The sequence below is a fragment of the Triticum dicoccoides genome, chromosome 1A (assembly GCF_002162155.2).
Source record: "Triticum dicoccoides isolate Atlit2015 ecotype Zavitan chromosome 1A, WEW_v2.0, whole genome shotgun sequence".
NCBI lineage: Eukaryota > Viridiplantae > Streptophyta > Magnoliopsida > Poales > Poaceae > Triticum > Triticum dicoccoides.
Genome location: NC_041380.1, coordinates 8,996,605 through 9,019,376, shown reverse-complemented (window position 1 = coordinate 9,019,376; position 22,772 = coordinate 8,996,605). Strand labels below are relative to the sequence as shown.

Genomic DNA, 22,772 nt, shown 5'->3' with positions numbered 1-22,772 from the left:
GGATTTATTCTAACAGTTTCATTCTAGAATATAAATGTTCATAAGGTAATAATGTTTGAGTTTAATTATTTTTTATCCATTCAGATAAACATCACTCTTGGTACATATATAACCATTTCTCTGTTGTGTTATCTCAAACCGAACTGACTCAACAACATTATTCCTATAGCCCTAGGAGCCTCCACTGCACAACCTCCAAGTGACACTGCGGCAGTGTGGTGGCAACGTGGTTTTGTGAGAAAGTTACAAAAAAGGTGAGATTTGAATAAAGTAAAAGGATTGCATGAAAGATTGTTTATTTTTTCATGCAATCTTGCTCTTGGGTGTGTCAAGCAGAAAAAGAGACGCATAATGCAGATGGATGTCTTATCGTCCAAGTGAAAAAAGATGAACAATTTAGCATTTTTCTGTATATTTTTATCCTCTAGAACTTCCAATATTATTAAAACAACCATGTATCCAAGTTGGTATTAATACAAAATATCATTCCTAGATAAAATTTATAGTAGTTGCATATAAATTAGTATAAACTTCAATATCACTTCATTGGGTTTCACACCTACATACAATACAATAAATGCATACCATGCAAATGACATAAAATGTAAGAAATACACACAATTCAAAAATTGTTCAAGTTGAAAGTCTATACTAGCTAGTAGAAGACAGAAAATTACCACGACAGAGCATGAGCAGAAGCTTACATACTGTTGAACAAATTTATCACATGCTTACATACCATGATAAAACAAAATAAACACACATTCTTCTCAGAGTTGAAAACAATTTGTTCTGAAAATGAACATATGGGACGATCAGGAAGGGTGCATAAGTCAACAAAGTTAATTAAGGTGAGTTTGTCTAGCTTGCCGTGGCTTCTTGATAAGCCATTGTGATCAATCCTATTCTTTTTGATAAAGGAAGCATTCTTTGATCAATCTTATAGCCCTTGGGTGGGTGTTCCTGCAGGTGCTGAGGTCTCTTGACGGCCAGTGATGCTTTTGATGGCCAACAGACCGAAGATGACGATGTAGGGCCAGAACACATACACAGTGTTGATTAGGATTCTTGCCGCCAGCTTCATCAGTCGCTTGGGCATTGACCGCCAGTCTTCCCTCCTAACAAGAACTATTGTATCAGTCACAATGGCCCACATGAACCAGAACGCGTCCATTAGTGCAAGGACCGTCATTACGCATGCTGCCATGGCAGTCCCATGGGCCACCGTGGGAGGTAGCATCACGTAGATGGCGAACGCGAAGGCAGCGCAGAAGCTCCTGGCCGCACTGATCAGCAGCGCCAGGGAGAAGGCCACCAGCTTGATCCGCTTCTCTATGTCCACCGTGGCCACCCCAGTGTAGACGAGGCTGAAGGTTGCCAAAGTGGAGCAGATGAAGGCCAGGGTGTTAGAGATGACAAAGGCGTCGAAAGCGTAGAGCCCCGCGAGTGTCGGAGTGCCACCTCTGCCGTTGGGTGGGATCTTGGGATCGGTACTGTTGGGACCGCCTGGCATGGTGAATGTTGCAGCGAACGTCGCAGTCGCTACGAGAACGGAGCCGACACCAACAATCTGTGCGAAGGACGTTATTTTATCAGATTCTTCCTTCTCGTTTAGCTTGGGAACATGTTGATCCAGGAAAAGGTCCCGCCGGCAGAAGCTGTTTTTACCATTTGCTAAGGTCAATGTCACAAGTATTCGACGTCGTGCATGCTGCATGCAAGCAAGAACAAGCAAACACAATAGGAATTCATCATCAATTGTTTTTTCATATAACATGCATTTATCTATCTATTATAAATTTCATATGTAAGGGACAAATCCAAACAGTAGGAGCAAGTTAAGTACCATTCCAAAATAAAATCCAGTTGGAGTAACGTTGCTGAGTGCAATATCCATGGGAGTTTCACCCTCCTTATTTGTCAAATTCAAGCAGACGTGCTTGTTCCCAATGAGGATCTTGAAGATATTCCAGCTCCCGCCACCAACAGCTAGGTGCATGGCAGTGTTCCCGTTGTAGTCCTGTATGTTCATGATGGCCTTATTATCTAACCGGCGAGCCACAAACCACACAATGTTATGCTTCTTCTTCTCCACGGCAATATGAAGGAAGGTCCTTCCTTGGTTGTCTCGTAGCCCGGCGCAGCCAGGGGAATGGCAGAGCAATATGATGATAGGCACCAAGCTTCCCGCCGAGGCAGCCACATGCACCGGATACAAACTATTCCTATCTGGCTGAAATGCGGAATGTGGATTAGCATCCACCAGTAGAAAGGTTGGATGCTCCCTCCACTTATAGAACTTGTATACCCATTTCTTAGGTAAAGTGGTGAGCGACAAGGGAGAGTGTGATTCGAAGCCCTGGTCACCAAAAACGAACAGAAATAACTCCAATGTGGGATCTTGTGCTGACGCAGCAAAGTGTAATGGTGTACTTCCAGAGTTGTCCGCTTGTCTGGCAAGGCTATTGTTCCAGTGAAGCAGCCGTTTTGCTATCCCTGCAGTTATTGGCTTACTGACGTTATGATATTATTCAGATATTAGACAAAGGTAGAAGTAAAAGCCAATGTGTTCTTTGGAAACATATATCCATAGAAAATTCTAAATTTGGAAATCATAACAAAAGTTAAATAAATTACCCTTATGGCATAGAAAAACATTCTCTGAAGAGTAGGGTAAGTTATTATGTGTTAACGTATAAGTACGATTTTATTGGCAGAAAATTCACAAATGTTATTGCCTTTTTCAACTCATGTAGAAAAAGCAATAAAATAGTAATTTCGTCTACAGCTTTATAACAAATTGACAAATTTATATTGATTTGTATGATACAACTCAACAACAACATATTTGACATCAAAATCAAGATATCTCATTAGAATAATCATAATTTATGGGTGGATATATTTATTCTAATGTTGATCAAATGCTATTATACTAGCTATCAGCTTTCCTTTGGGAATACAACTTTCTTTAGAAAACTAAAATTCTAGAAAAATATGATATCCATTTATATTGGGACCTTTTTCGTGCGCACATGGTTAGATGTACTTGCACCGCATATACCACTCCAGTTCTTCAATTAGTACCATTTTATCGCCATGGATACACTCTAATTCTAACTAGAAGATACACTAATGGGAAAGAAACAAACATAAATTAGGAGCCCGATATTTAATCTTATGTATATGTCTTTCCTTAACACACACACATGGGTATATACACAATGATTAGGGGACCCCAATGCATGTTTTATGCAAGTTCACATTAATTGAGACATCTTAGACATTAATAATATAGTCAAAACAATGTGATAAAAAGAGCTTGGTATACATGGTAGGTAATTTACCATATGTGATAAAGGGGTATCTTTATAACTTAGTAAGTACATTTTAATATGTGATAAAGGGATATCTAAAGAATTTCCCAAACAATTTATCGACTTCAAATAAACTCAAACTACATAAAGGGTTATATAGGTAACTTACTAAGTAAGTTTTACATAATCATGGATTTATTCAAATTGTATATCCAGTGCATAAGCTATATAAATCAGTTACCATCTATCTACATATTTAATGTATAATTGTTATATAAAAAAGAGATTTTTAGTAATGACGTTGTAACAATGCTCAAATGGGGTTAAGTTCACCAATCTTATAAATGGTTATTGGGTATAAATTGATTCTCTGATTTGAGATATTAATTAATAAATTAGCAATAAAATGTAAGGAACAGTATAACAAATCTTGATGTTTACATCAATATCCATAGCTAATTATTATAGCCATCAACGGCTGCACCCACATGAGACTGGCTTATTTATTCTCTAAATATCATGTAAAATATTAAATCATTTACATATTTTTTAATGGTAATTTCATATTTATCGTATCTTCTTTGATATTAAATTAAACATAATAACATGAAAGAGATTTAATATATTCACAAAATAGTACTTTTTATATAAATCATGCTGAAATCTGCGACACACATGAAGCACATTCAATATTGTCTCATTTAACCTTTTATTCGGTATGTGGAACAGGCAAGCAAAATCTTAACGGATGGTATGGTGGCTCTCTAATATGTAATTTCCAATTAATAATTGTCTTTGTACCAAATATATAATAATTATAGATTATATAATGAATATAGATTACATTAATTGATTCACCCATGATAACCTCCGGTAAGTTTCATGTAACTTTTGAACACAAAGATTGTTTTGAAGGAAGATCATTTTCTATTATTTTTCATAAGAAAGTATTTATGGAATGAAACATATATAGAGATTCACCAAACATATGAAAATTGCATGATGATATTCATTAGATTCTAATTGATTTGAAAGTGCAATGACACTAGTAGAGTCATCATGTGATACTCCTAAGGTACCTATATGACACTATTAAGTTAATCGTACATTTCTCAGGTGTAATGGATATTGACGATGTTATTAATTATAGTACTACTACAATACCATAATGATACTTCTATGACACTTGTATTACTGCTATGATAGTCTAGTGGAACTTAGAAGTATTATATGACAAATATGTGGAATTGTCATTTAAAATATTATGGTTACAGAAGAAAAAGGAAATTTTACTAATATATACAACTCTGGTGCAACTTAGTTTACACAGGACCCGTATATTTCGAGGTTCAAGTTGGCAATCAGTTTGACCAATGAAATATGGGTTATGTGCTCCAAAAGTTACATCAAGAATCCATATTCAAAACGTATATCTAACCATATTTTTCTGTGTCACACAAATTATCTATTATTTTTGTCAACTTAGTATTCAAAGTTATATCATGAAAGAAAAGGGTGCAATGTGAATAGAGACGTAGGAAATAAATATTGGTCTTGGGTTTTATTACAATAAAGACAATCGTCAAAATAGATCATAAATTCAATATTTAGTTCAATAGAGGTGCAAACTCTAAATTTTGCTGATGAAAACCAACCCTATTACCGTGGAAGGGATGGTGCCATGGAGTGACAATACAAGAGAAAACAACTTGGATAAGAACATGTGGTGGCTATACTCGTTGCAAAAAAAACCGTTTTTGTATATGTATCTAGTTTAATATTTCTTTAGTACTTCCTCCATTCCAAAATATAGTGCGCATAAATTGTTTTGAAAAGTCAAGCTTGACAAACTTATAGGAAAAATATGTACATCTACAATGCCAAATAAATATCATTAGACACATGGTGAAACATATTTATATATTGTATTTATCAGGTATTTTTAATGTTAATATTTTATCTATAAACTTGGTCAAACATTATGAAGTTTGACTATGAAAAAAAACAATCAGAAATACTATATTTTGGAATAGGGAAAGTATTGCATTAGTCCCAAAAATAAAGTATGAATCCTAGAAAAAAGTGGATTTGTGTCATCCCAGCCCTACATATAAATAGAGGAGCCATCACAAAATCCGTTTCAGAAGTATAATATATGATTTCTATCATCCATATTTTAACTCATCTAGCTAGGTATGATGTTGTTCATGTTGGAGTAGAAAATTATATGTAAATTAGTAGTGCATACATACATACACACCTGTGTTGTGCCGAAACCCGTCGAGAGCAGCAGCATGCAAGGCATTTTGCCCCTCGGGGCCAGAGTAAGACAATTTCTTATGACCCCATTCGTACAACCAACTAGCAAGCCAATGTTGGCCCAGCGAGACGGCTAAGAATAGAGGCGAAGTACCATCAAATGCTTCAAGACATACTAGTTGATTATCCACCGCCAGCAAATCTTCGACCATAGTTTTCTGCATGAACACGGGTAAGTCACCAACTTGGAAAATCTGGAGGAGCTTCCATATAGCCGAGTGGCATCTAACATTGATTTCAACATTGAGGTTCATGCAAAGTTTTGGGGCATAATCTGAGAAACCATTTCAACAAGATGGAGAGAAGAATGCAACAATTTTGTCAACTTTTCTCGGCTTTTTCAGGAAACAGAGTGAGAGAGTGGATAATGGACTATTCAATGAATTTGACTTGTATTTTATTTCAATGTGACATTTTGGATGATCTGTGTATTTGAAGCAAAACTCCATTTTTATATGTATTTTAATTCCAAGCAGCAAGACCTTCAAAACAAGATCAATACTGGATATATTGAACTAGTTTGTATTTAATTGTCTTGTCATATTTCAAATCAATTTCATAAACATTAAATTTTGTAGTGATTGTTCAGCAAACCACTACACCTTCAGAATGCTACTGCTTGATAACAATGCGAACACTTTAAGAACCATCGCAGTGGTGCTATTTGTTACATAGTACCACTTAGATTTCTGAATTTATTTTGGAAAAAATCATTTTTTTGAAAACAAAATCATTATATTTAGAAAAAAGTTCACAAATTTGAAAAAAACTTCATCAATTTTGAAAAAAGTTCATCGGTTTCAAAAAAAAGTTTATCGAATCTGAAAAAAGTTCATCAGTTTTGAAATATAGTTCATCACTTTTTTCAAAAAGTTCATCGATCTTGAAAAAACTTAACTGATTTAAAAAAGAGTTCACCGATTTTAGAAAAAGGTTCATAAAGTGAGAAAAAAATCATTCATTTTGAAAAAAGTTCATCTAATCTGAGGAAAAGTTCATCGATTTGAACAAAGTTCATGATTTTGAAAAAATAGTACTTGTGTTTTGAAAAAAGTTCAAAAATTTGAAAAATAGATCGTGGATTTCAGAAAAGTTCACGATTTTTTAAAAAGGTTAACGAATTTTAAAAAAGAAAATAAAAAAATAAAGAGAAAGAGATAAAGGGAAGAAAACCGCCAAAAACAAAAACCGAAAAATAAAAATAGTGAAAGCACTGCGATGTTTAACTAACAACAAAGCCGTACCTACCTATATTTGTCACAAGTGGTAAAGTGGCACTTTTGGTTAGTGCCGTATGTTGGTTTTCTAGAGATCCCCAGTTCGACGCATATTTTTTGAACCTTGCTACAAGGGCACTCATAGGTGCCGGCGCGCCGACCCAAATTTGGGCAAGTCGCACCGTAGCCCTTCGATCCCGCGCGTGTAAACTGTTCTATCTATTCGTTGCCCACCGTTTCTCTCGGCCTTCACTTCCCCCACTAAGAAAAACATAGTGGCCGCCCCTGTCTTCTCCCACGTCCGGCATCACGTGTTGCCGCCCTCGTCAATTTGCCTCGCCTCCGATACGCGCCGTCGAAGCTCGCCGTCACAATCACAAAAAAGCCCCGTAGCAGCTTTTCATCCCCGTCCCTGCATCCATGGTAGCGCCACCATGGCGTCAGTCACAAATTGTTCCTCACCGGTGCTGCCAACCCCCAGTTGCAGCATTAATGGCGACATGGCGTCGCTCGCAGCAAATAATGGCGACATGGTAGTGCCAAAGCCGGTGGTAGCAAAAAATTAGGCCGTTTTCAGCAAAACAAAAAGACGGTGGTAGAAAAATATGTTGGTTCCGCACAAACACCACACGGTTGTAGCAAAAATAGGTACTAGTTCCAGCAAAACAGAAAGGCGATTGTAGCAAAAAAAAAGGCTGGTTCCAGCAAAAATCCAAAGATGGGTGATAGAATGAAAAGACCAGTTTGTAGCAAACAAAGTGGCTGGTTCCATCAAAATCAAAGACCATGGTAGCAAAAATGAATGCTAGTTCCAGCAAGAAAAAATCATGGCGGCTATGGCACCACCATCGTCTCAATTCATAGCAAAATTGAAAGAAGGTTCCAGCAAAAATAGAAGTGGCTCCAGCAAAAGAAACGATGCAGGAAAAAATAATAATGGCGGTCACCGCTGTCGCCGCCCATCACCATCCTCTTCGGTTGAAACAAATCTCCCGGCCAGTCCGCAACACCTCACCTTGTCGGCGTCGCCGGCCATGACCTCCCTCTTGCCTCGCGCGGTAGCGGGTACCTCCCGAAGTAGCAGGTTGGGCCGAAATCGACAGCGATCGCTGGCGAGTGACTTATTTTTTGGAGGTCACAAGCAAGAAGACGAGCATGGATTGAATGGAATGAATGGCTAGGGATGCGTCCAGACGAAAGGACAAGGAAAGACTTTAAGCAGTGAGTGCGTTGGCCTACTGCCACCTTGGATATGACCGGCGGAGTTTCAGCCGGTCGACCGGTTTCAATCGTTTCCCTTCTAGAATAGAAAGGAAGAATGAAAGTGGGCCGGCCCAAGGCAGAGACGGGAGTGTGCGCCAGTTGGCCAGTTTGCCGGTATCCGGCTTGAGCACCGAATAGGATCTGGCGGTTTGGTGGTGCTAAAAAAAACGTGCGTGGTTTTTATGCTACCCGACTCCAACTCAAACTCAGAGGAATTACTCCTAAGTTGTGCTAGGTTCCATGACACGAGTTGAACCAAAGACGTTTTAGACTATTTGGACGCGACACATGACATGTCAAATTATTTGTACGTGATAATATTTGTATGTAATGCTACATTTTTTAATCTCAAAAGTTAATTTCTGATATGGACGATCAAGATACTTTAATCTTTTTGGACAAACATGATGGCTTGTTTGTTTTCTGTTTTAATTATAATTATATAATAGACAAATTTTGTGATCTTTTTTATGATATTTGAAATACATGCACAACTAATGTGGAATGTTACATGTAAGTACAAAGTCGTCTGCAATGATCATGATAAATATTTATGGGAATTTTCGAAAATAAATTGAGTTGAAATTATTTATTAACATGTCCAGTATAGATAGTTAAAAATAGTTTGCTCAAAAAAATATAGTTAAAAATAGGGAGTATAGGATGGGAATCAACCTGACCGGAGAAGTTTTTTAATTTTTTTAGGGACCTGACCGGAGAAAGTTAGAAGGTGCTTTATATGATGGATCTCTTTGCTACATACGCACGTATTTTATATTTATAATCTCAGTATAGGTAGATTGTCATCCTGTTTCAAACCAACCTAAGCCTCAGGATTAATCCTTTTGCTATATAGTATTTCATAATAACGTGCTGAATCAACATATATTGACTTGCTGACATCACAGATTGATCTGTTTTTTTATCTGCACAGATTTATCTGTTGGACTCTTCTTTAGTTGGCTGCCATAGAAAATCTTTACCAATACCAAGCGTAAGCCTATGGGTAACTTTTTTTTTCCTTTTTGCTAATTGCTTTTCTCGGACATGTATTCAATAGAAAGACATGTGGGCTGATTGTACGTGACAATACATATTTCGATGTAACGTAAACATCTTCGAATCTCGACCGTCAATATCCCAAATTAACGGTGGAAACAATTTAATATATGTGGAGGAATATAATGCCTTGTTTGCCTCTTGTGTTTTGTAATTATTAGCAAAAGAGCATGTGCGTTGCAACGGGAGAAAAAACACAACACACACTCGTAACCCAACAACCATCACTCAAGACCACAATAGGTCCATCTCCTTTATTTTAGCGAGGCATCATATTTGTTTTGCCGCTTATCCTCCTTCTCATCCACGCCGGCGATGGCCTCAGTGTTCACATAAAACAAAACATGTTTGAATATGCTTAATCCTAAGGCGTCTCTCTCTCCTCCCTCTCCCTCTCTCTCACTTTCTCTCACTCCCGCGATGAGAAATCTGTTGTTTTCCTCTGGGACGTTTTTCAGTGGTATGCATGTGTTGTTGTTGATGTTTTTTCCCTATATGATTATAGTGGGGTGTTTATTTGCAATCCGGATCGCCGCCGGTACGAAAGAAAAATGGATCGTGCGCTATAAATTCTAAGTTTGCTTCCAAAAAAATTTAAAAAATTAACAAGTGAAATTAACATCATATTCAGATTCCACACATTTTTCTAATCAAATTTCATATATAATATGTTAAAATCGGAGTTACGGTCCAAAAGATACAGATAATTTAGAAAATCATTTGTTTGACTTCAATATCTTCCAAAATAATATTTAAAAATACTTAACAGGTAAAATTAAGCTCATATTCATATTTTACATATTTTTATAATAAAATTTCATATATAACATGTTCAAATTGGAGTTACGGTTTAAAAGATATGGATGATTTAGAAAACATTTGTTTGACTTAAATATGATGCGCGGATGAATTACCTAAAAGGTAATGGGTTTTTTTTAAGTACAATAACGGTTTTATTGTAACTTAAATCCGGACGGCGGGTTGATTTCAAGAAAACACATGGGCTTTTGTGTAAAATACGAAAAAAAAACGATTCCATCTTCCTAAAACAGGAATGCGGATTGAATTCTTCGAAACAGAGGGACTTTTCTGCAAAATGCCATGACGGACGACCAGAAACCCAATTTTTTTTATTGTATACTAGCAAAAGAGCCCGTTCATTGCAACGGGAGAGAAAACATAACACACGCTCTTAACTCAACAACCATCACTCAAGACCATAATAGATTTTTTTTGCGAGATCAGACCATAATAGATTCATCTCCTTTATTTTTGCGAGGCATCATATTTGTGTTGCCATTTATCCTCCTCACCCTCGCCGGTGATGGCCTCCGTGTTCACACAAAACAACAAAAAACGTGTGTTGAATATGGTTAATCCTAAGACGTAAAAATATCATGAGGTTTTCAAAAAATGTAAAATAACGGGTGTGACTTGAATCCAGTCGGCGGGTTGATTTCAAGAAAAGACAGGGACTTTTGTGTAAAATACGAAAATAACTATTTATTTTAACTTAAAACAAAACTACAGGTTGAATTCTCTAAAATAGAGGGATTTTTTATAATATCATACCACGTCCTTTTCATAGCCAGAGCGGATGGCCTCGTGCAACGCCGTCTCCCCACGGTTGTTCTGCATCCTCACCATGGTCTTGGCCATCTCACCATCGTCCTGGCCGTCCCCTTGCGCGAGGCCAATGAGGTGTTTAACCATGCCAGTGTGCCCGGCCCTGGCAGCGCAGTGCAGCGGCGTGTCGCCGTCCCCGTTGCACGCGAGCAACCGGCTACTGTCGCCATCGCAGGCCAAGGCCACGCACCTGCGGTAGCAGACGCCGTCCCCGCCAGCGGCCGCCCGATGGAGCTGGGTGTCCCCCTCGCTCGCGGCGGCAAGGTCGATGACAACGTCGCGATGCCATCCAGCCAGCATGGCGGCGGTCACCGCCGCGTCCTCTGGAGTCTCGTAGTCGCCAGACCGTGCGGCCATGAGCTGCAGGAGAGACCTGAATTTCCTGACCAGATCCTGCGCCGACTCCATGGAAGACCGGTCTCGCCGGTCGTTCTGTAGCTCCATATATTCTACCTAGCTGGTCTATTGATTGATTGTCCTCTCCTCTCCTCTCTGTATATGCAAATGGGAGGTCATGCATGCATGCGTATATATACTACTGTAGTATGGATGTAGTAGGTACAGTATTCCTTGCCCACGGCGCACTGTACGCATCTCTCTCTTTAGTGCCCACTGATCTTTGGCTGCCCGCTGTAAAGAGTGGGATCGTGTTCTTTGCCGATGTCAGGGGAACCCCTGGGAATAATAATGACGCTCACTGCAAGAATTATTCTCCCCATGATCACATGCAACCTGCATGCAGGTCTTTCTTTAGCAGGATCGGACGACCTGTCCTAAGTTCCTAACGTATAGGAGATAAAGCAAACATCATCATGCATGTTGTTTTTTCTTTTCTTTTGTTGGAAGCGAAGTGTGGTTCCTATGTATCAAGGACAAATGCTAAAGTTGAATGTTCAAGCTCAAGCTTCACGTGGAACCGAATTCTCTAAGGCCCTTTCTCTCTAATCCCACCGAGGGCTCATCGTCACCTATTAGTACTACTAGCAAACATGTTTGTGCGTTGCAATGGAAGACAAAAAAATAACCCCTCATACACACACTCGACGACATCAACAAATTCATTGAAATCTTTCACGATGGCACACAACAAACAACATGATAAGTGGTGTTGCGCAAAAAATAAAGGTTGGATGATTTTTTAGTGTACTCAAGGTGTTTCCAAAAATCTTTATGGGCACAATTTCAAACAATATGGAAATCAACAATAAGCCACTTGTTTACATAATTGAGGTAGGAGGCATTTCCGAAATACCACATATAAGGAAGGTATTAATTAATGTTGCACCCTAAATGTAATTTTAGAAATGATTAACATGCAAGATAATAGCATATTTAAAAATCTACATATTTTCTGATGAATTTTCATATATAACATGTCAGAGTTAGAGTTGAGGTTTGAAAGATAAAAACATTTTAAAGAGCATTTGGATCTGCCCGAAAAAAAGAGAAAAGTTAAAAAAAAAGAGTTATTGGGCCCAATGCGGCCCATCACCTATGGATTCCTAGAGAAAGGGGAGTAAAGGAAAAAGGGGAGGTAGCTGAACCCAGCTCTCTTTCCTCCTCCACAAGAAAAGCTCTTCTTCTCCTGTTGGCGTCGTCGCCGGTCCGCCCCATCTCTGATGTCCTCTAGGACATGGAGGTACGGAGGATCTCGGCCCCCGCCGGCGAGAGGGGCCCTATTCTCGTTCTTGTTAGATTCAGCGTCTTGGTTGGGGCTGTGTGGCGGCGGCGGTGTCCCTTAGTAGGAATAATGTCTTCCACGTTCTAACCCCGTCCTGATGGTGTGTCTAGCATCCTTGGATGGCGTGTGGAGGTTTGTCTCCGTCGGATCTCGCAGGATTTGGTCTGTGCTAGTCTTCGGTGGATCTGTTTGGATCCGGTCTTTATTCATTTTCATTTGAGTATTTACATGTTTGATCCTTCTAATCTACGACTTTCATCATTGACGATGGTTGCTACTCTGGTGCGCTGGTCCTACGGGGCCTTAGCACGATGACTTCTCGACTGTCTACTACAACAAGGTTTGCTCGGCTCCCGTGAGGGAGGGACGATGACGGCGACGTGCCTTGGGCTTGCTCCAGTGCTTGTAGTCGTCACTAGGTGGTCCACGGACATGGTTGCAATCTTTATTACCTCTGTTGTTCCTTTTACTGTCATGATTGAAGATGAATAGATTGGAAGTTTCTCGGGAAAAAGACAAATAGTAACTGAGGAGATAGGCCACTTACCTTTTTTTGAACACAGTACAGACGCAAGCGCTCATATAAACGGGCATACACTCACCCCTATGAACGCACACACGCACACCCTACCCCTATGAGGGCCTCGTAGTCGACGGGAACGTCTCCTCCCACTGAAAGCGTATCGCCGAAATTCCTAAAATAAATCCAGGATAAATGCAAGCACCAGGATTTGAACCCTAGTGGGTTGGGGATACCACTGTCCACCTAACCATCTCAACCAGAGATTGGTTCGCTATAGGCCACTTACCTTATATGTGTTGAACGTGATTGTGCATGCATGCAATGTCGTTTGTTGTAAGCTCAGATCCTATTATTTAGCTAGCTCTCCCGCGTCCCCTCTCTTCTCTCAGCTAATGGCTAGATCGTATTAGGAGATTGTTGACCACCCGGGAGGACAGGGGCAAATTCATCTTCGTGGTCGGGAGCCCGACATGAGCACGGTAACCATGACAATGAGCAGTCACACGTCGACCTTTCAGCCTCGCCGCCGGGGTCGCCGGGAGCCCCGGAGCAGTAGTCGGGGTCGGCGGGGACAGCTCCGTAGCAGGCGAGTGCGGTCGGAACCAGCACGTAATCGTGTCTGGAGCAGCGTCAGGCGAGAGTGGCCGTCACCATCGCCTCTCTTGCAAGCCGCTGGCCGTCCATGGTCACCGCGGCTGCTGCTCATGCAAGCTGCCGGGAGCTGGGTGGTCATGAGTATGTACATATATATGGTTCGCCGTGATTTCTTCAGATCGTCCATCGCGACTTCTCCGCTTGACCTATAGTAAGTCGCACGTCATCGGATCTGATTTGGATTTGGAGTCGATTACTCATGAGGTTTCCATATAATTTGGAACTTATTTTGTAGAAACATGGTACAGTTGTCTATCCAAGATGTGAATTTTTATGAAGAAATGACATCCATGACATGACATTATGGGCAAAAAACAAAATCGGACCTTCCATATAAAAAAAACAAAATGCTTCGTGAAGTTAATGGTTGTACTCGATATTGCGAGCATCATACACATAATGCATGCATGCATGCATCCGTACTTTTCGTTTGAGACAAGATCGAAGATGTGGTAAGGTATCGCTAATTAGCCGCTACATGTTCATGTAGGCAGGCGGTGCAGCGGCTAGAGGTAGCTGCAGCGCGTCGACCCGGCGGAGGAGGGTGTCCCTGAGCCGCCGGAGCGCCGTCTCGAACTCTGGCAGCTCCGCTGCCCCGAGAGCCTCGACGTCGGCCTGCCACCACAGCGCAGTTGACCTTGCCGCCATGGCCCGCTCCACGTTCGCCTCGACTTTCTTCATGCGCTTCTTCTCCGCCTCCACACGCGCCTTGGTGTCGTCCAGCTCGCTCCGCAACCCCGCCAGAGCGCCAGCATCGTCATCGTCATCACCATGGTCGTCATCATCTTGGACGTTGCCGTGGTAGCGTCGGAGGACGGCGTCGACGGAGGGGCTGCCGAAGGCGTAGGCGTTGCCGCGCGCGGAGCGTGAAAAGACGACGACGGCGACGTGGACGCCGCAGAGCGCGGAGAGGTCGCCGGCCATGCCGAAGAGCGTGGGGCGGCGCTTGGAGAAGGCCACCTGCCGCTTGGCCGGGTCCTCGATGAGCTTCGTCTCGTTCCTCTTCTTCCTCCCCGTCCCTCCCTTCTTCGTCTTCGTCTTCATCGCCATGGATGGTCGGCAGGAAGATGCAGATCCTTAGCTTCGATCGACTGGTTTACGGTGTAGTAGGGGAAAGGTACCCTTGGTACTATCTTATATATGGAGATGCAATTAATACGTATGGATCAATTCTATCCTTGTGGGATTAGCTTCCATATATGATTATCTGAAACGAAGGTTCCAAGAACCTTCCTTCAAATCCTATTGAGGTGTAAACTTTGGAGTTTGGACTGCTAGTTGTACGTGATCCGACCTTTTGTCGAGTGTTTTTTCCAAGGCATTTGGCAAACGGAGCTTTTGTCTAGTGCATTCCAAAACACACTCGGCAAAATTCTTTCTATTTTGCGGGAAAAACATAGGATCAATTCTTTTTGCGGGAATAAACTTAGGATCAATCCATCGCGCAAGCATAAGGAACACCAAAACTAAACCGCCTAGCGATGACTACAAAGACTGAAGTGAGCCGAAGGCGTGCCGCCGTCATCGCCCCTCCCTCATTGAAGTTGGGTAAAACTTATTATACAGACAGTCGCGGAGTGTCGTATTAAGGCCCTACCGGACTAGCGCACCAGAAAAACAACCGTCGTTGATGAAAAGAAACGTTGATCGAAAGGATGCAACATGTAGACACACGAACAAAGACTGTATCTAATGTGATCCATCGAAGACCAATACCAATCGAATCCCACAACATTCATCAGAGACACACGTCCACACATCCTCCGATGACACTGGACGCACCGTTGAGACGGGGGCAAGGCGGCGAGGACCTTAGTCCATCTTCAGGGAGCCGCCTCCGCCGCCACACCTTCTTGAGCGGGACACAAGCCCTAATCAACTTTTAAAAAAACTAAAACCAGAACAGGAACCCTCCCACCGGCAAGGACCGAGGTCCAATGTGCCTCCATGGCCCTAAGGCCACTCGAGATAAGGTGGACCTGTGGCGGCAAAAGTCCCACACTATGCAAATTTGGAGGGTTTTCTAGTGTAACACTCGGCAAAAGAAAAACATTCGGCGGACATTGTTTTCCTATCATTTTTTCATTTATTTTCTTTCATTTGATTTACTTTTTTGGCACTCGACAAACATATCTTTTGCCGAGTGGTTCTGAAAACACAGTCGGCAAAAAATCTTACACTGAGCAAACTTGAGGTTTGTCTAGTGTTACACTTGGCAAAAGAAAAACACTTGGCAGAGATTCCATTTTGTTCTTTTCTTTCTTTCCATTTTTTCTGTTTTTTCACTCTCTTATTTTATTTCATTCTTTATTTTCATTATTTTAATTCATTTTAATTTCTTTTTCCCCTTTTCCTTTTTATTGTTTATTGTTTTTCCCCTGTGTGTAACATGAAAAGGTTGGTAAAAATAAATTGGAAAATCATACTTGCGTTAACGATTCTAATTTTTAGGCTATACCCAAGAAAATAAGGAAGTTCCAAACATGCAAGGTTCCCGTATCCGTTCCCGAACATGGAGTTTACCGTTCTTCCAATTCTAGAAAATGCAAACAGAGACTAAAAACATGGAACATGGTGTCGGGATTATTATATGATCTTTAGAGGTTGTGGTAAAATTTGGGAAGGTTTCACAAAAGTAGTGACATACACTGCTTGGAAACCAGAACATCTCCGAGGAAGAATCATGGTTTCTAGAGGAAAATGGTCGGATTTGAAGGTGACATGTCGGTTGCTTCATGGTTTGACCTTAAATAAAATCTATTGTCAACATACACTCACATGTTCCATGTCATAATTGGGCATTTTTGGGGTCTGTTTGCTATATTTAAGTCATTTAATGTATTTTTAGGCATATACTGAATACAATTCAAATTTCAACTGTAAGTGCATGAAGAAGTTCGAAAATTGGGCCAAAATCATATTTGTTCTCTTTACTTTATGTTTCAGCCTTATCCATGAAAATAAAAGAAAGTCAAAACAATCGGATGCCAAGAGCTGGCCCCGAACATGAAGTTTATCAAAAATAATAATTCTGAAGATGAAACGTAGTCGGAAAAACATGAAACCTGACATGTTGTCATTATATGACATCAATATGCCATGGTAGAAGTTTGATATGGTTTCTCAATAGTTGAGATGTACAATGCTTAGAAATCAGACCATCTATTAGAAAGAACTTAGGTTTTGAGAAAAACGAGTCAAGTTTGAAGCCAAAGGGTTGGTTGCTTCATCGTTTGACCTTGAATCTTCTCTAGGCTCAACATATACCATCAAATGTTTTATGTTACTAGTAAGCGTGCACGTGCAATGCACGTACAACCGTTAGAAGATGTTTCTTTGTTCATCTCCGTTAAGAGGCAATTGTTATATAAAATCAACAAAATTATACTTCTATAAACGAATGATAGATTTCAAGTAGTCGGTGTGTAGTATAAAAAAATCTTTACGACTACGGTCACAAATAGTAAGAATTTCCATTATGTGGAATATTGGATGTTCATTTTTGGTACACAAATATGAGATATGACACAGGATAACATAAAACCATAATTCTCCCAGTCATTGACCCAGCTTATCATTTTTTATGTGCACAGTCAAGATGCTCTCGACATGTTAATCTTTAGTTTATTCTTCACAAAAATATCTCAACACTAAAATTCACAAGCTAAACTTGAGAAGCAACATGCACAATCGTTCTCCAAAGTATCCCCTCTTTCATCTCTTTTATAGTCCAGTCCCGAACATTTCATGTCTAAATGCCAGAAGAAATAGTGTCGGATAAAAACAAGGGTAAACATTGGAAAACTAATTGATTTGATTGTGTTCAAAACAAAACAAAATCCCCGGATTCTAGTTAGTAATGCATAGAACCCTGATTTTCAAGTATACAAGTTTGCATGTAAGAGAAATTTCATGCACACCATGTAAATCCACAAGAAATTATAAATGCTAGTTGGGCAGTTGTCTTACAAGCAACATAAAAATCAAAAGGAATAGATACATGCAGCAAAGCTTGTAGGAGGGCCTCTTCCATCTTGGTCACGTTTTGTAGTGAAGATATGCGAATATTCCATGGCTGCAAGTAGATGAGACATATTATGGGAAAATAAATAAACATGGCATGTTAATAGTTCGATGGAGGAGCAGAGGCTGGAGAGCAATTTTTACGGCGATTATCTATGTACTTAGGAGGAGACCCATCTTCATTGGTCTCAACAATAGCAGGAGAAATTTATCTTGTGTCCCACATGGACCTCCGTTTCTTAGAAATACCAGTCATACCTTTGTTTATTAGTCTGATGAAATAGCAGACGTTAAACAGTTCCAGATAGGGAACTACCTCCCTTCCATCTTATCCCTAAATGTCCATATGATCTTCTCTGAAATAGTGAAAGAATGATACATAGTTGTAATCAACCAAAGCACTATACTTCAAAATATGCACGAGACAAACAGAGATAGCAGCTGTAACTGGAAGGAAGACAGGTTGGGTTACTGTGCAGATAAATCATAACTGCATAGTATGTAAAAGGAATTTGATATGAAGAGTTAGCACAAGAGAAACAAGGTTGTATAACAAATTAGTAGGATCCAAGGTCAGGCAAAAATAAACATGTTTAGTTGGAACGATGCAGAGGACGGAAAAACAATCTTCCATTATCTTAAAAAAAGTTAAGCATATCAAGTGACCAAGATGAAATTTTGTAACCATGACCGTTGCTGAAATCTCTAGTCATTACAAACTTCACAAATTTCATGCCTACAACAACTCTTTGCCTTACCTTCAGCAATCACAGAAATATATACAGACAATGAAAACATGATTAATGTTTTCTACCTTAGCTAGGTCAGAAGGGACCACTGGGTTAGAAAAGCACGGGGCTTCATCATTCTTCTGCCCTAACTGTGATCATTTTTGTAGATCATGGTCCAGCTCTCTAAAGTCAATTTTGCTATGTCCCTTTTTTTCTTCTTTGATCCTTGGATTGATAATAATCTGGGAAACAAATATATGAGTATTTTGAGTGCATCCTGGGAGCATAGCGGTCAACCGTAGAACATATGATGCATAGAGAAACATCAAAATAGTTGACCTTCATGGTTGATACACAGGTAAGTTTGTACATGTAGAAAATCATCCAGAAATGTCCACCTCATTAGTGAAATCCTGGGAAAAAAATGCACGACATGAGCCATCATGTATCATGAAAATCAAAGAATCATGATGTGTTGTGCCTATATGGTCACACTGACAACAGAGCACAATTTAGCTGCTTGAGCTAAAGGATTGCGAAGTCCTGAACATGTTGACAGAAAATATCATGCATCGTACCAAAGATAAAGTGAGGAATGAGGGTGACAGACAACAACTCATCAATTATTTCCTGGCATCCTCTATGTTAGACCCGTGCATGCTGAATGAAACAAATCACAATCTCCTAGATATGATCGCTAACACAAATAAATGAAACTGGAGTAGATCAAAGAAGAGAAAATTATAATTCTACACCATGATCTTGTGGTAACACCACTAAAAAACTAATTAACAGAGGAGAAAAGGAAACAATACCATACGGTACATATCAAATTATCCTGAGAAAACATTCGCATGTCCATCTGCAGTTAAAATAAAAGTTTACATGGTCAGACTGTAAAATGCTGATGGCAGATATCAATTGACCACCTCATCTAATAAGTTCAGACTTACTGTGTCTACACTTTGGTAGCAAAAGTATATTTCGCATTCATGGTAGCAAAAGCCTCAAGTAAAAGGCAAAATTAGTATACCGTGGTTCAAAAAAGGCGAAATTAGCAAGATAGAATAAAGTAAAAAAGGAAAATTAGTGATAGAAATTATCATACTTCTCCAAAATTCAGTGGAAGGTGGTGCACTGGGATCCATACGTGTTCAGAGCCAAGGGCATTTTCAAAAAGCAGTTTTTTAGTATGCTAATTTAAGACACACATACTCATTTATTCTTCTAGACTACTCACAACCTTATACAAAAGGAAGCGACAAACTACATATACAGTGTGAAAAAACAGAAATTTATAAGAGCACACATTTAGTGATGCCGTTTTTGTCCTTTCATAAAAGATTACTATTAAATTGGAAGGCATTTTATCTATATGGTTCCTAGAGTTAGGATCACACGAACAATAATGAGACACAATAATGACAAGGCATGGAAGACCAAAACAAATATTGCAGTTTAACAAAAAAGAACGAAGCAATCCGCTAACTTTTATGGACAGGGAACAACAAAATAAAACAAGATAAGCACTTGGTGTTGTTATCATATATCAAACCTGTGTTATCCCTCCAAGACATCTCTGTACACAATGTTATTGGTGCTTTTACCCGTTTGATCTATTTATTTATTTGGCTTTGCCAGAACCCGAGTTGTCTGCCTTGAAACACCCCTTGATAGTGCAACATAGAGCTGGCCGTGCGAGAATACATGCTCCGGAAGGTAAATGCCAACAGTTGGGATGGTTTGCCCCTGGGCTTTGTTTATGGTCATTGCAAAACTCAAATGAATAGGGAATTGCTTCGTCTTCAACTTGAAAGGAAGTGAAATATCCTCCGAGGGTGCTATCGGGATCCTAGGGATGAACACTCACTTTCCAGCATGTTGTCCACCAACAATCTCGGCGTCGATTGTACTATTTTGGAAAGCTCTAATCATCAATCTCGTAACATTGCAAAGTCCGTTATTAGGATCAAGATTCCAGAGCAGAATGACAGGACAGTTAACTTTTACTTTTAAAATATGGGGAGGCAAGCCATTCGGAGTGAGGTTGTTCAAATAGTCAATTGGGTAGTTATTGCGTGTATCATCATCGACGGAATCAAAGCTATAGTATACCTTATCTTGGCCGGGGAACCTGTCAATCATCTTTGCATTTAGGTCGTCCACGTGCTCATTCTTGGTAGAAATAATAGCATGTGTGCTCATGTAGGCACCGGATGAAGCGTTCTCATGAAGAGATGGGAACACATGTTCAATAAGCTTCATGACGGGCGCGTCACCAGGTGTGTAACCAATCACAATGTCATCAGGCAGACGCACATAATCATCACCGATCGTCTCCTCCATTCCATTGCCAATTCTCAAGAGGTATTTAGAGAACCACGGGTCAGTCTGTGCTCTCATGTTACGTGTGAGGCGTATTATTCTAATTTTCTCTCATAGATATGATCTTTGGAGAGTGACGTCAGTGATCTGTGCTCTTGTCCCACGCGGGACCACGGGAAGGACCCGCTCTCTTCTCATCGGACATTCGTGCATACTAATTTTTACCACTTTTTGGTTTTTCACCATCTTGATTAACAACTGAGTTGGTTATGTTGCTCAATGGAGTTCGTGGCATATCGAGTGATGAAGAAGAATGTGTCTGGTTTGCAGTCTCATGAGTAGGTGTATTCGTCGGATCTTTAAATGGGGAACGATCCCCTGATCGTAACGCATGCGGACGATGATTCCTCATCTGTGGCATGTTAAAAAAATGGGGAACATCCTATATCAGTAGGATGAAAAAAACGATGCTACAGAGGCATATTATGAGTTGTTATGCAGATTTGTCATGCAATATTCATGCAATTTTGAGAAGCTCAATTCTTAAATGTTGCGAACAAAGTAAGCACAAACTCAAGTAAATATGAATATGTGACGAAAAGGACCTTAGATGTTGTAGATGCCGATGAGTGCCAATGTTCTGAACCTGTAGAAATAAAGTATGCGTTGTTAGGGAGTAGGCAAAAAAAGAAGATATAAATTATTCTTAGTGAGATTGCCTAAATGCCATATATCATTGGAGAACCTGGACTGTTGGTTTTCTGCATGCTGTCTACAGAGGCATATTATGAGTTGTTATGCAGATTTGTCATGCAATATTCGTTCAATATTGAGAAGCTCAATTCTGCACATCATCGGGGAACCTGGACCTGAGTAAGCATCTTCAGAACATCAATCAAATGAAAGGCATGGGCAATTTTAAATTTTTTAAAAATACAATGATAGGCGTGGGAAATTTACTTTTCTTACAGAGCAGGCATTTTAAAAAAATCATGTACATTTAGAACCAATGATGGTATTTTCTTTTTATCTGCGAATGAGCGATCTGATGATGTAGCTTGTAGCATCACTCAAAGTCTATCCAAAAAATGGAGGAACAATAATGAACAAACCAACAAACATCATGTGCTTCTGAAGGGTTATACGTGTGCAGCTATACTTATTCTGGAGGTGCATTTGGCAAGGTGTCTAGGGAGCCAGCTGCAGTAGCAAGTCTATAAGCAGGACCAAAAAGAATTTGTGCCTGGTTGGTTATGAATCTGCGAGGAAAAGATGATTTGGGTTTTTATGTTTCCTGATAGTTTTCCAACCTGGATTAATAGTGGAGTTATCTGAGACACTAAAAATTGATGCAATTAAAGGGAAACTATGACATAGTTCTGGATAAAAACATATGATAGGGGCAAGCTTAGTTCAATCCATAATGATCATTCATCGAACAACAAATCCAAGTTAAAATACAATGATAGGCTCTGTAGCGGAGGTGGATACAAATTAAGGTTAAATTGCAACGATAGTCTATAACAATAAAAAAAGAAAAGGATCAAAGAAACAAATATGAGACTGATTGAATGCCAACCATCCTCGATACGCCTTTCAAATTATTCACAAAACAAAATTATTCAAGAAAACGATTCTAAGAAAATCAAGAAATCAATATAGCTTCTGAATATGCACGACCATGGTTTCAATAGAGAACATATATTGTTAACCTATTATGCTATTTGGATGCATCAGAATTCTTCTGAACAGAAGTTAGAGTAGTACATATCCGTGTTCCAATTCAGCTCATTTAAAAAAGAAAAAGGCCAAGGTGCGACGGGGGCGACCTGCTGCGAAGGGCGTGGGGCGAAGGAGGCTCCGGCTCCAGGGTCGAACTGCGGACAAGGGACTGCGGCCAAGGGCGGTGGCGACCCGCGGTGGCGCGACCTGCGGCGGGTGCTGGCGGCTCCGACGCGACCCGCAGCGGATCCAGCTTTGGGCGGGTTCGTCGGCGTCGTCGGCGCGACCTGCGGCGGCTCGGCGAAGGGCGCG

General features: G+C 40.2%; 2 protein-coding genes and 1 long non-coding RNA gene across 3 annotated transcripts; all 3 read right to left on the bottom strand.

The window, feature by feature from the left end:
* Positions 1-571: 571 nt before the first annotated feature.
* On the bottom strand, positions 572-11,284 carry LOC119276396 (ankyrin repeat-containing protein At5g02620-like). The gene is made up of 4 exons (XM_037557789.1): positions 10,748-11,284; positions 5,578-5,794; positions 1,847-2,496; positions 572-1,711 (listed from the first exon to the last, which is right to left on the bottom strand). The coding sequence occupies exons 1-4, from the start codon at positions 11,243-11,245 to the stop codon at positions 941-943; spliced, it is 2,136 nt and encodes a 711-aa protein (XP_037413686.1). The 5' UTR covers positions 11,246-11,284; the 3' UTR covers positions 572-940.
* Positions 11,285-14,133: 2,849 nt separating this feature from the next.
* LOC119275680 (agamous-like MADS-box protein AGL61) lies at positions 14,134-14,714 on the bottom strand. The gene has a single exon (XM_037556866.1). The coding sequence runs from the start codon at positions 14,707-14,709 to the stop codon at positions 14,134-14,136; it is 576 nt and encodes a 191-aa protein (XP_037412763.1). The 5' UTR covers positions 14,710-14,714.
* A 2,957-nt stretch (positions 14,715-17,671) lies between these two features.
* On the bottom strand, positions 17,672-18,749 carry LOC119275131. The gene is made up of 3 exons (XR_005135673.1): positions 18,497-18,749; positions 17,941-18,038; positions 17,672-17,734 (listed from the first exon to the last, which is right to left on the bottom strand). It is a non-coding gene; the product is annotated as an uncharacterized LOC119275131 (long non-coding RNA).
* Positions 18,750-22,772: the final 4,023 nt, after the last annotated feature.

Excerpts from the sequence above, each read along its gene's own strand:
- LOC119275680 (XM_037556866.1), bottom strand. The coding sequence starts at position 14,709 with ATGGCGATGAAGACGAAGACGAAGAAGGGAGGGACGGGGAGGAAGAAG.
- LOC119276396 (XM_037557789.1), bottom strand. The coding sequence starts at position 11,245 with ATGGAGCTACAGAACGACCGGCGAGACCGGTCTTCCATGGAGTCGGCG. Across the intron at positions 2,497-5,577 it reads CGGGTTTCGGCACAACACAG|GGATAGCAAAACGGCTGCTT; the intron begins GTGTGTATGTAT and ends CAATAACTGCAG. Across the intron at positions 1,712-1,846 it reads CTGGATTTTATTTTGGAATG|CATGCACGACGTCGAATACT; the intron begins GTACTTAACTTG and ends GCTTGCATGCAG.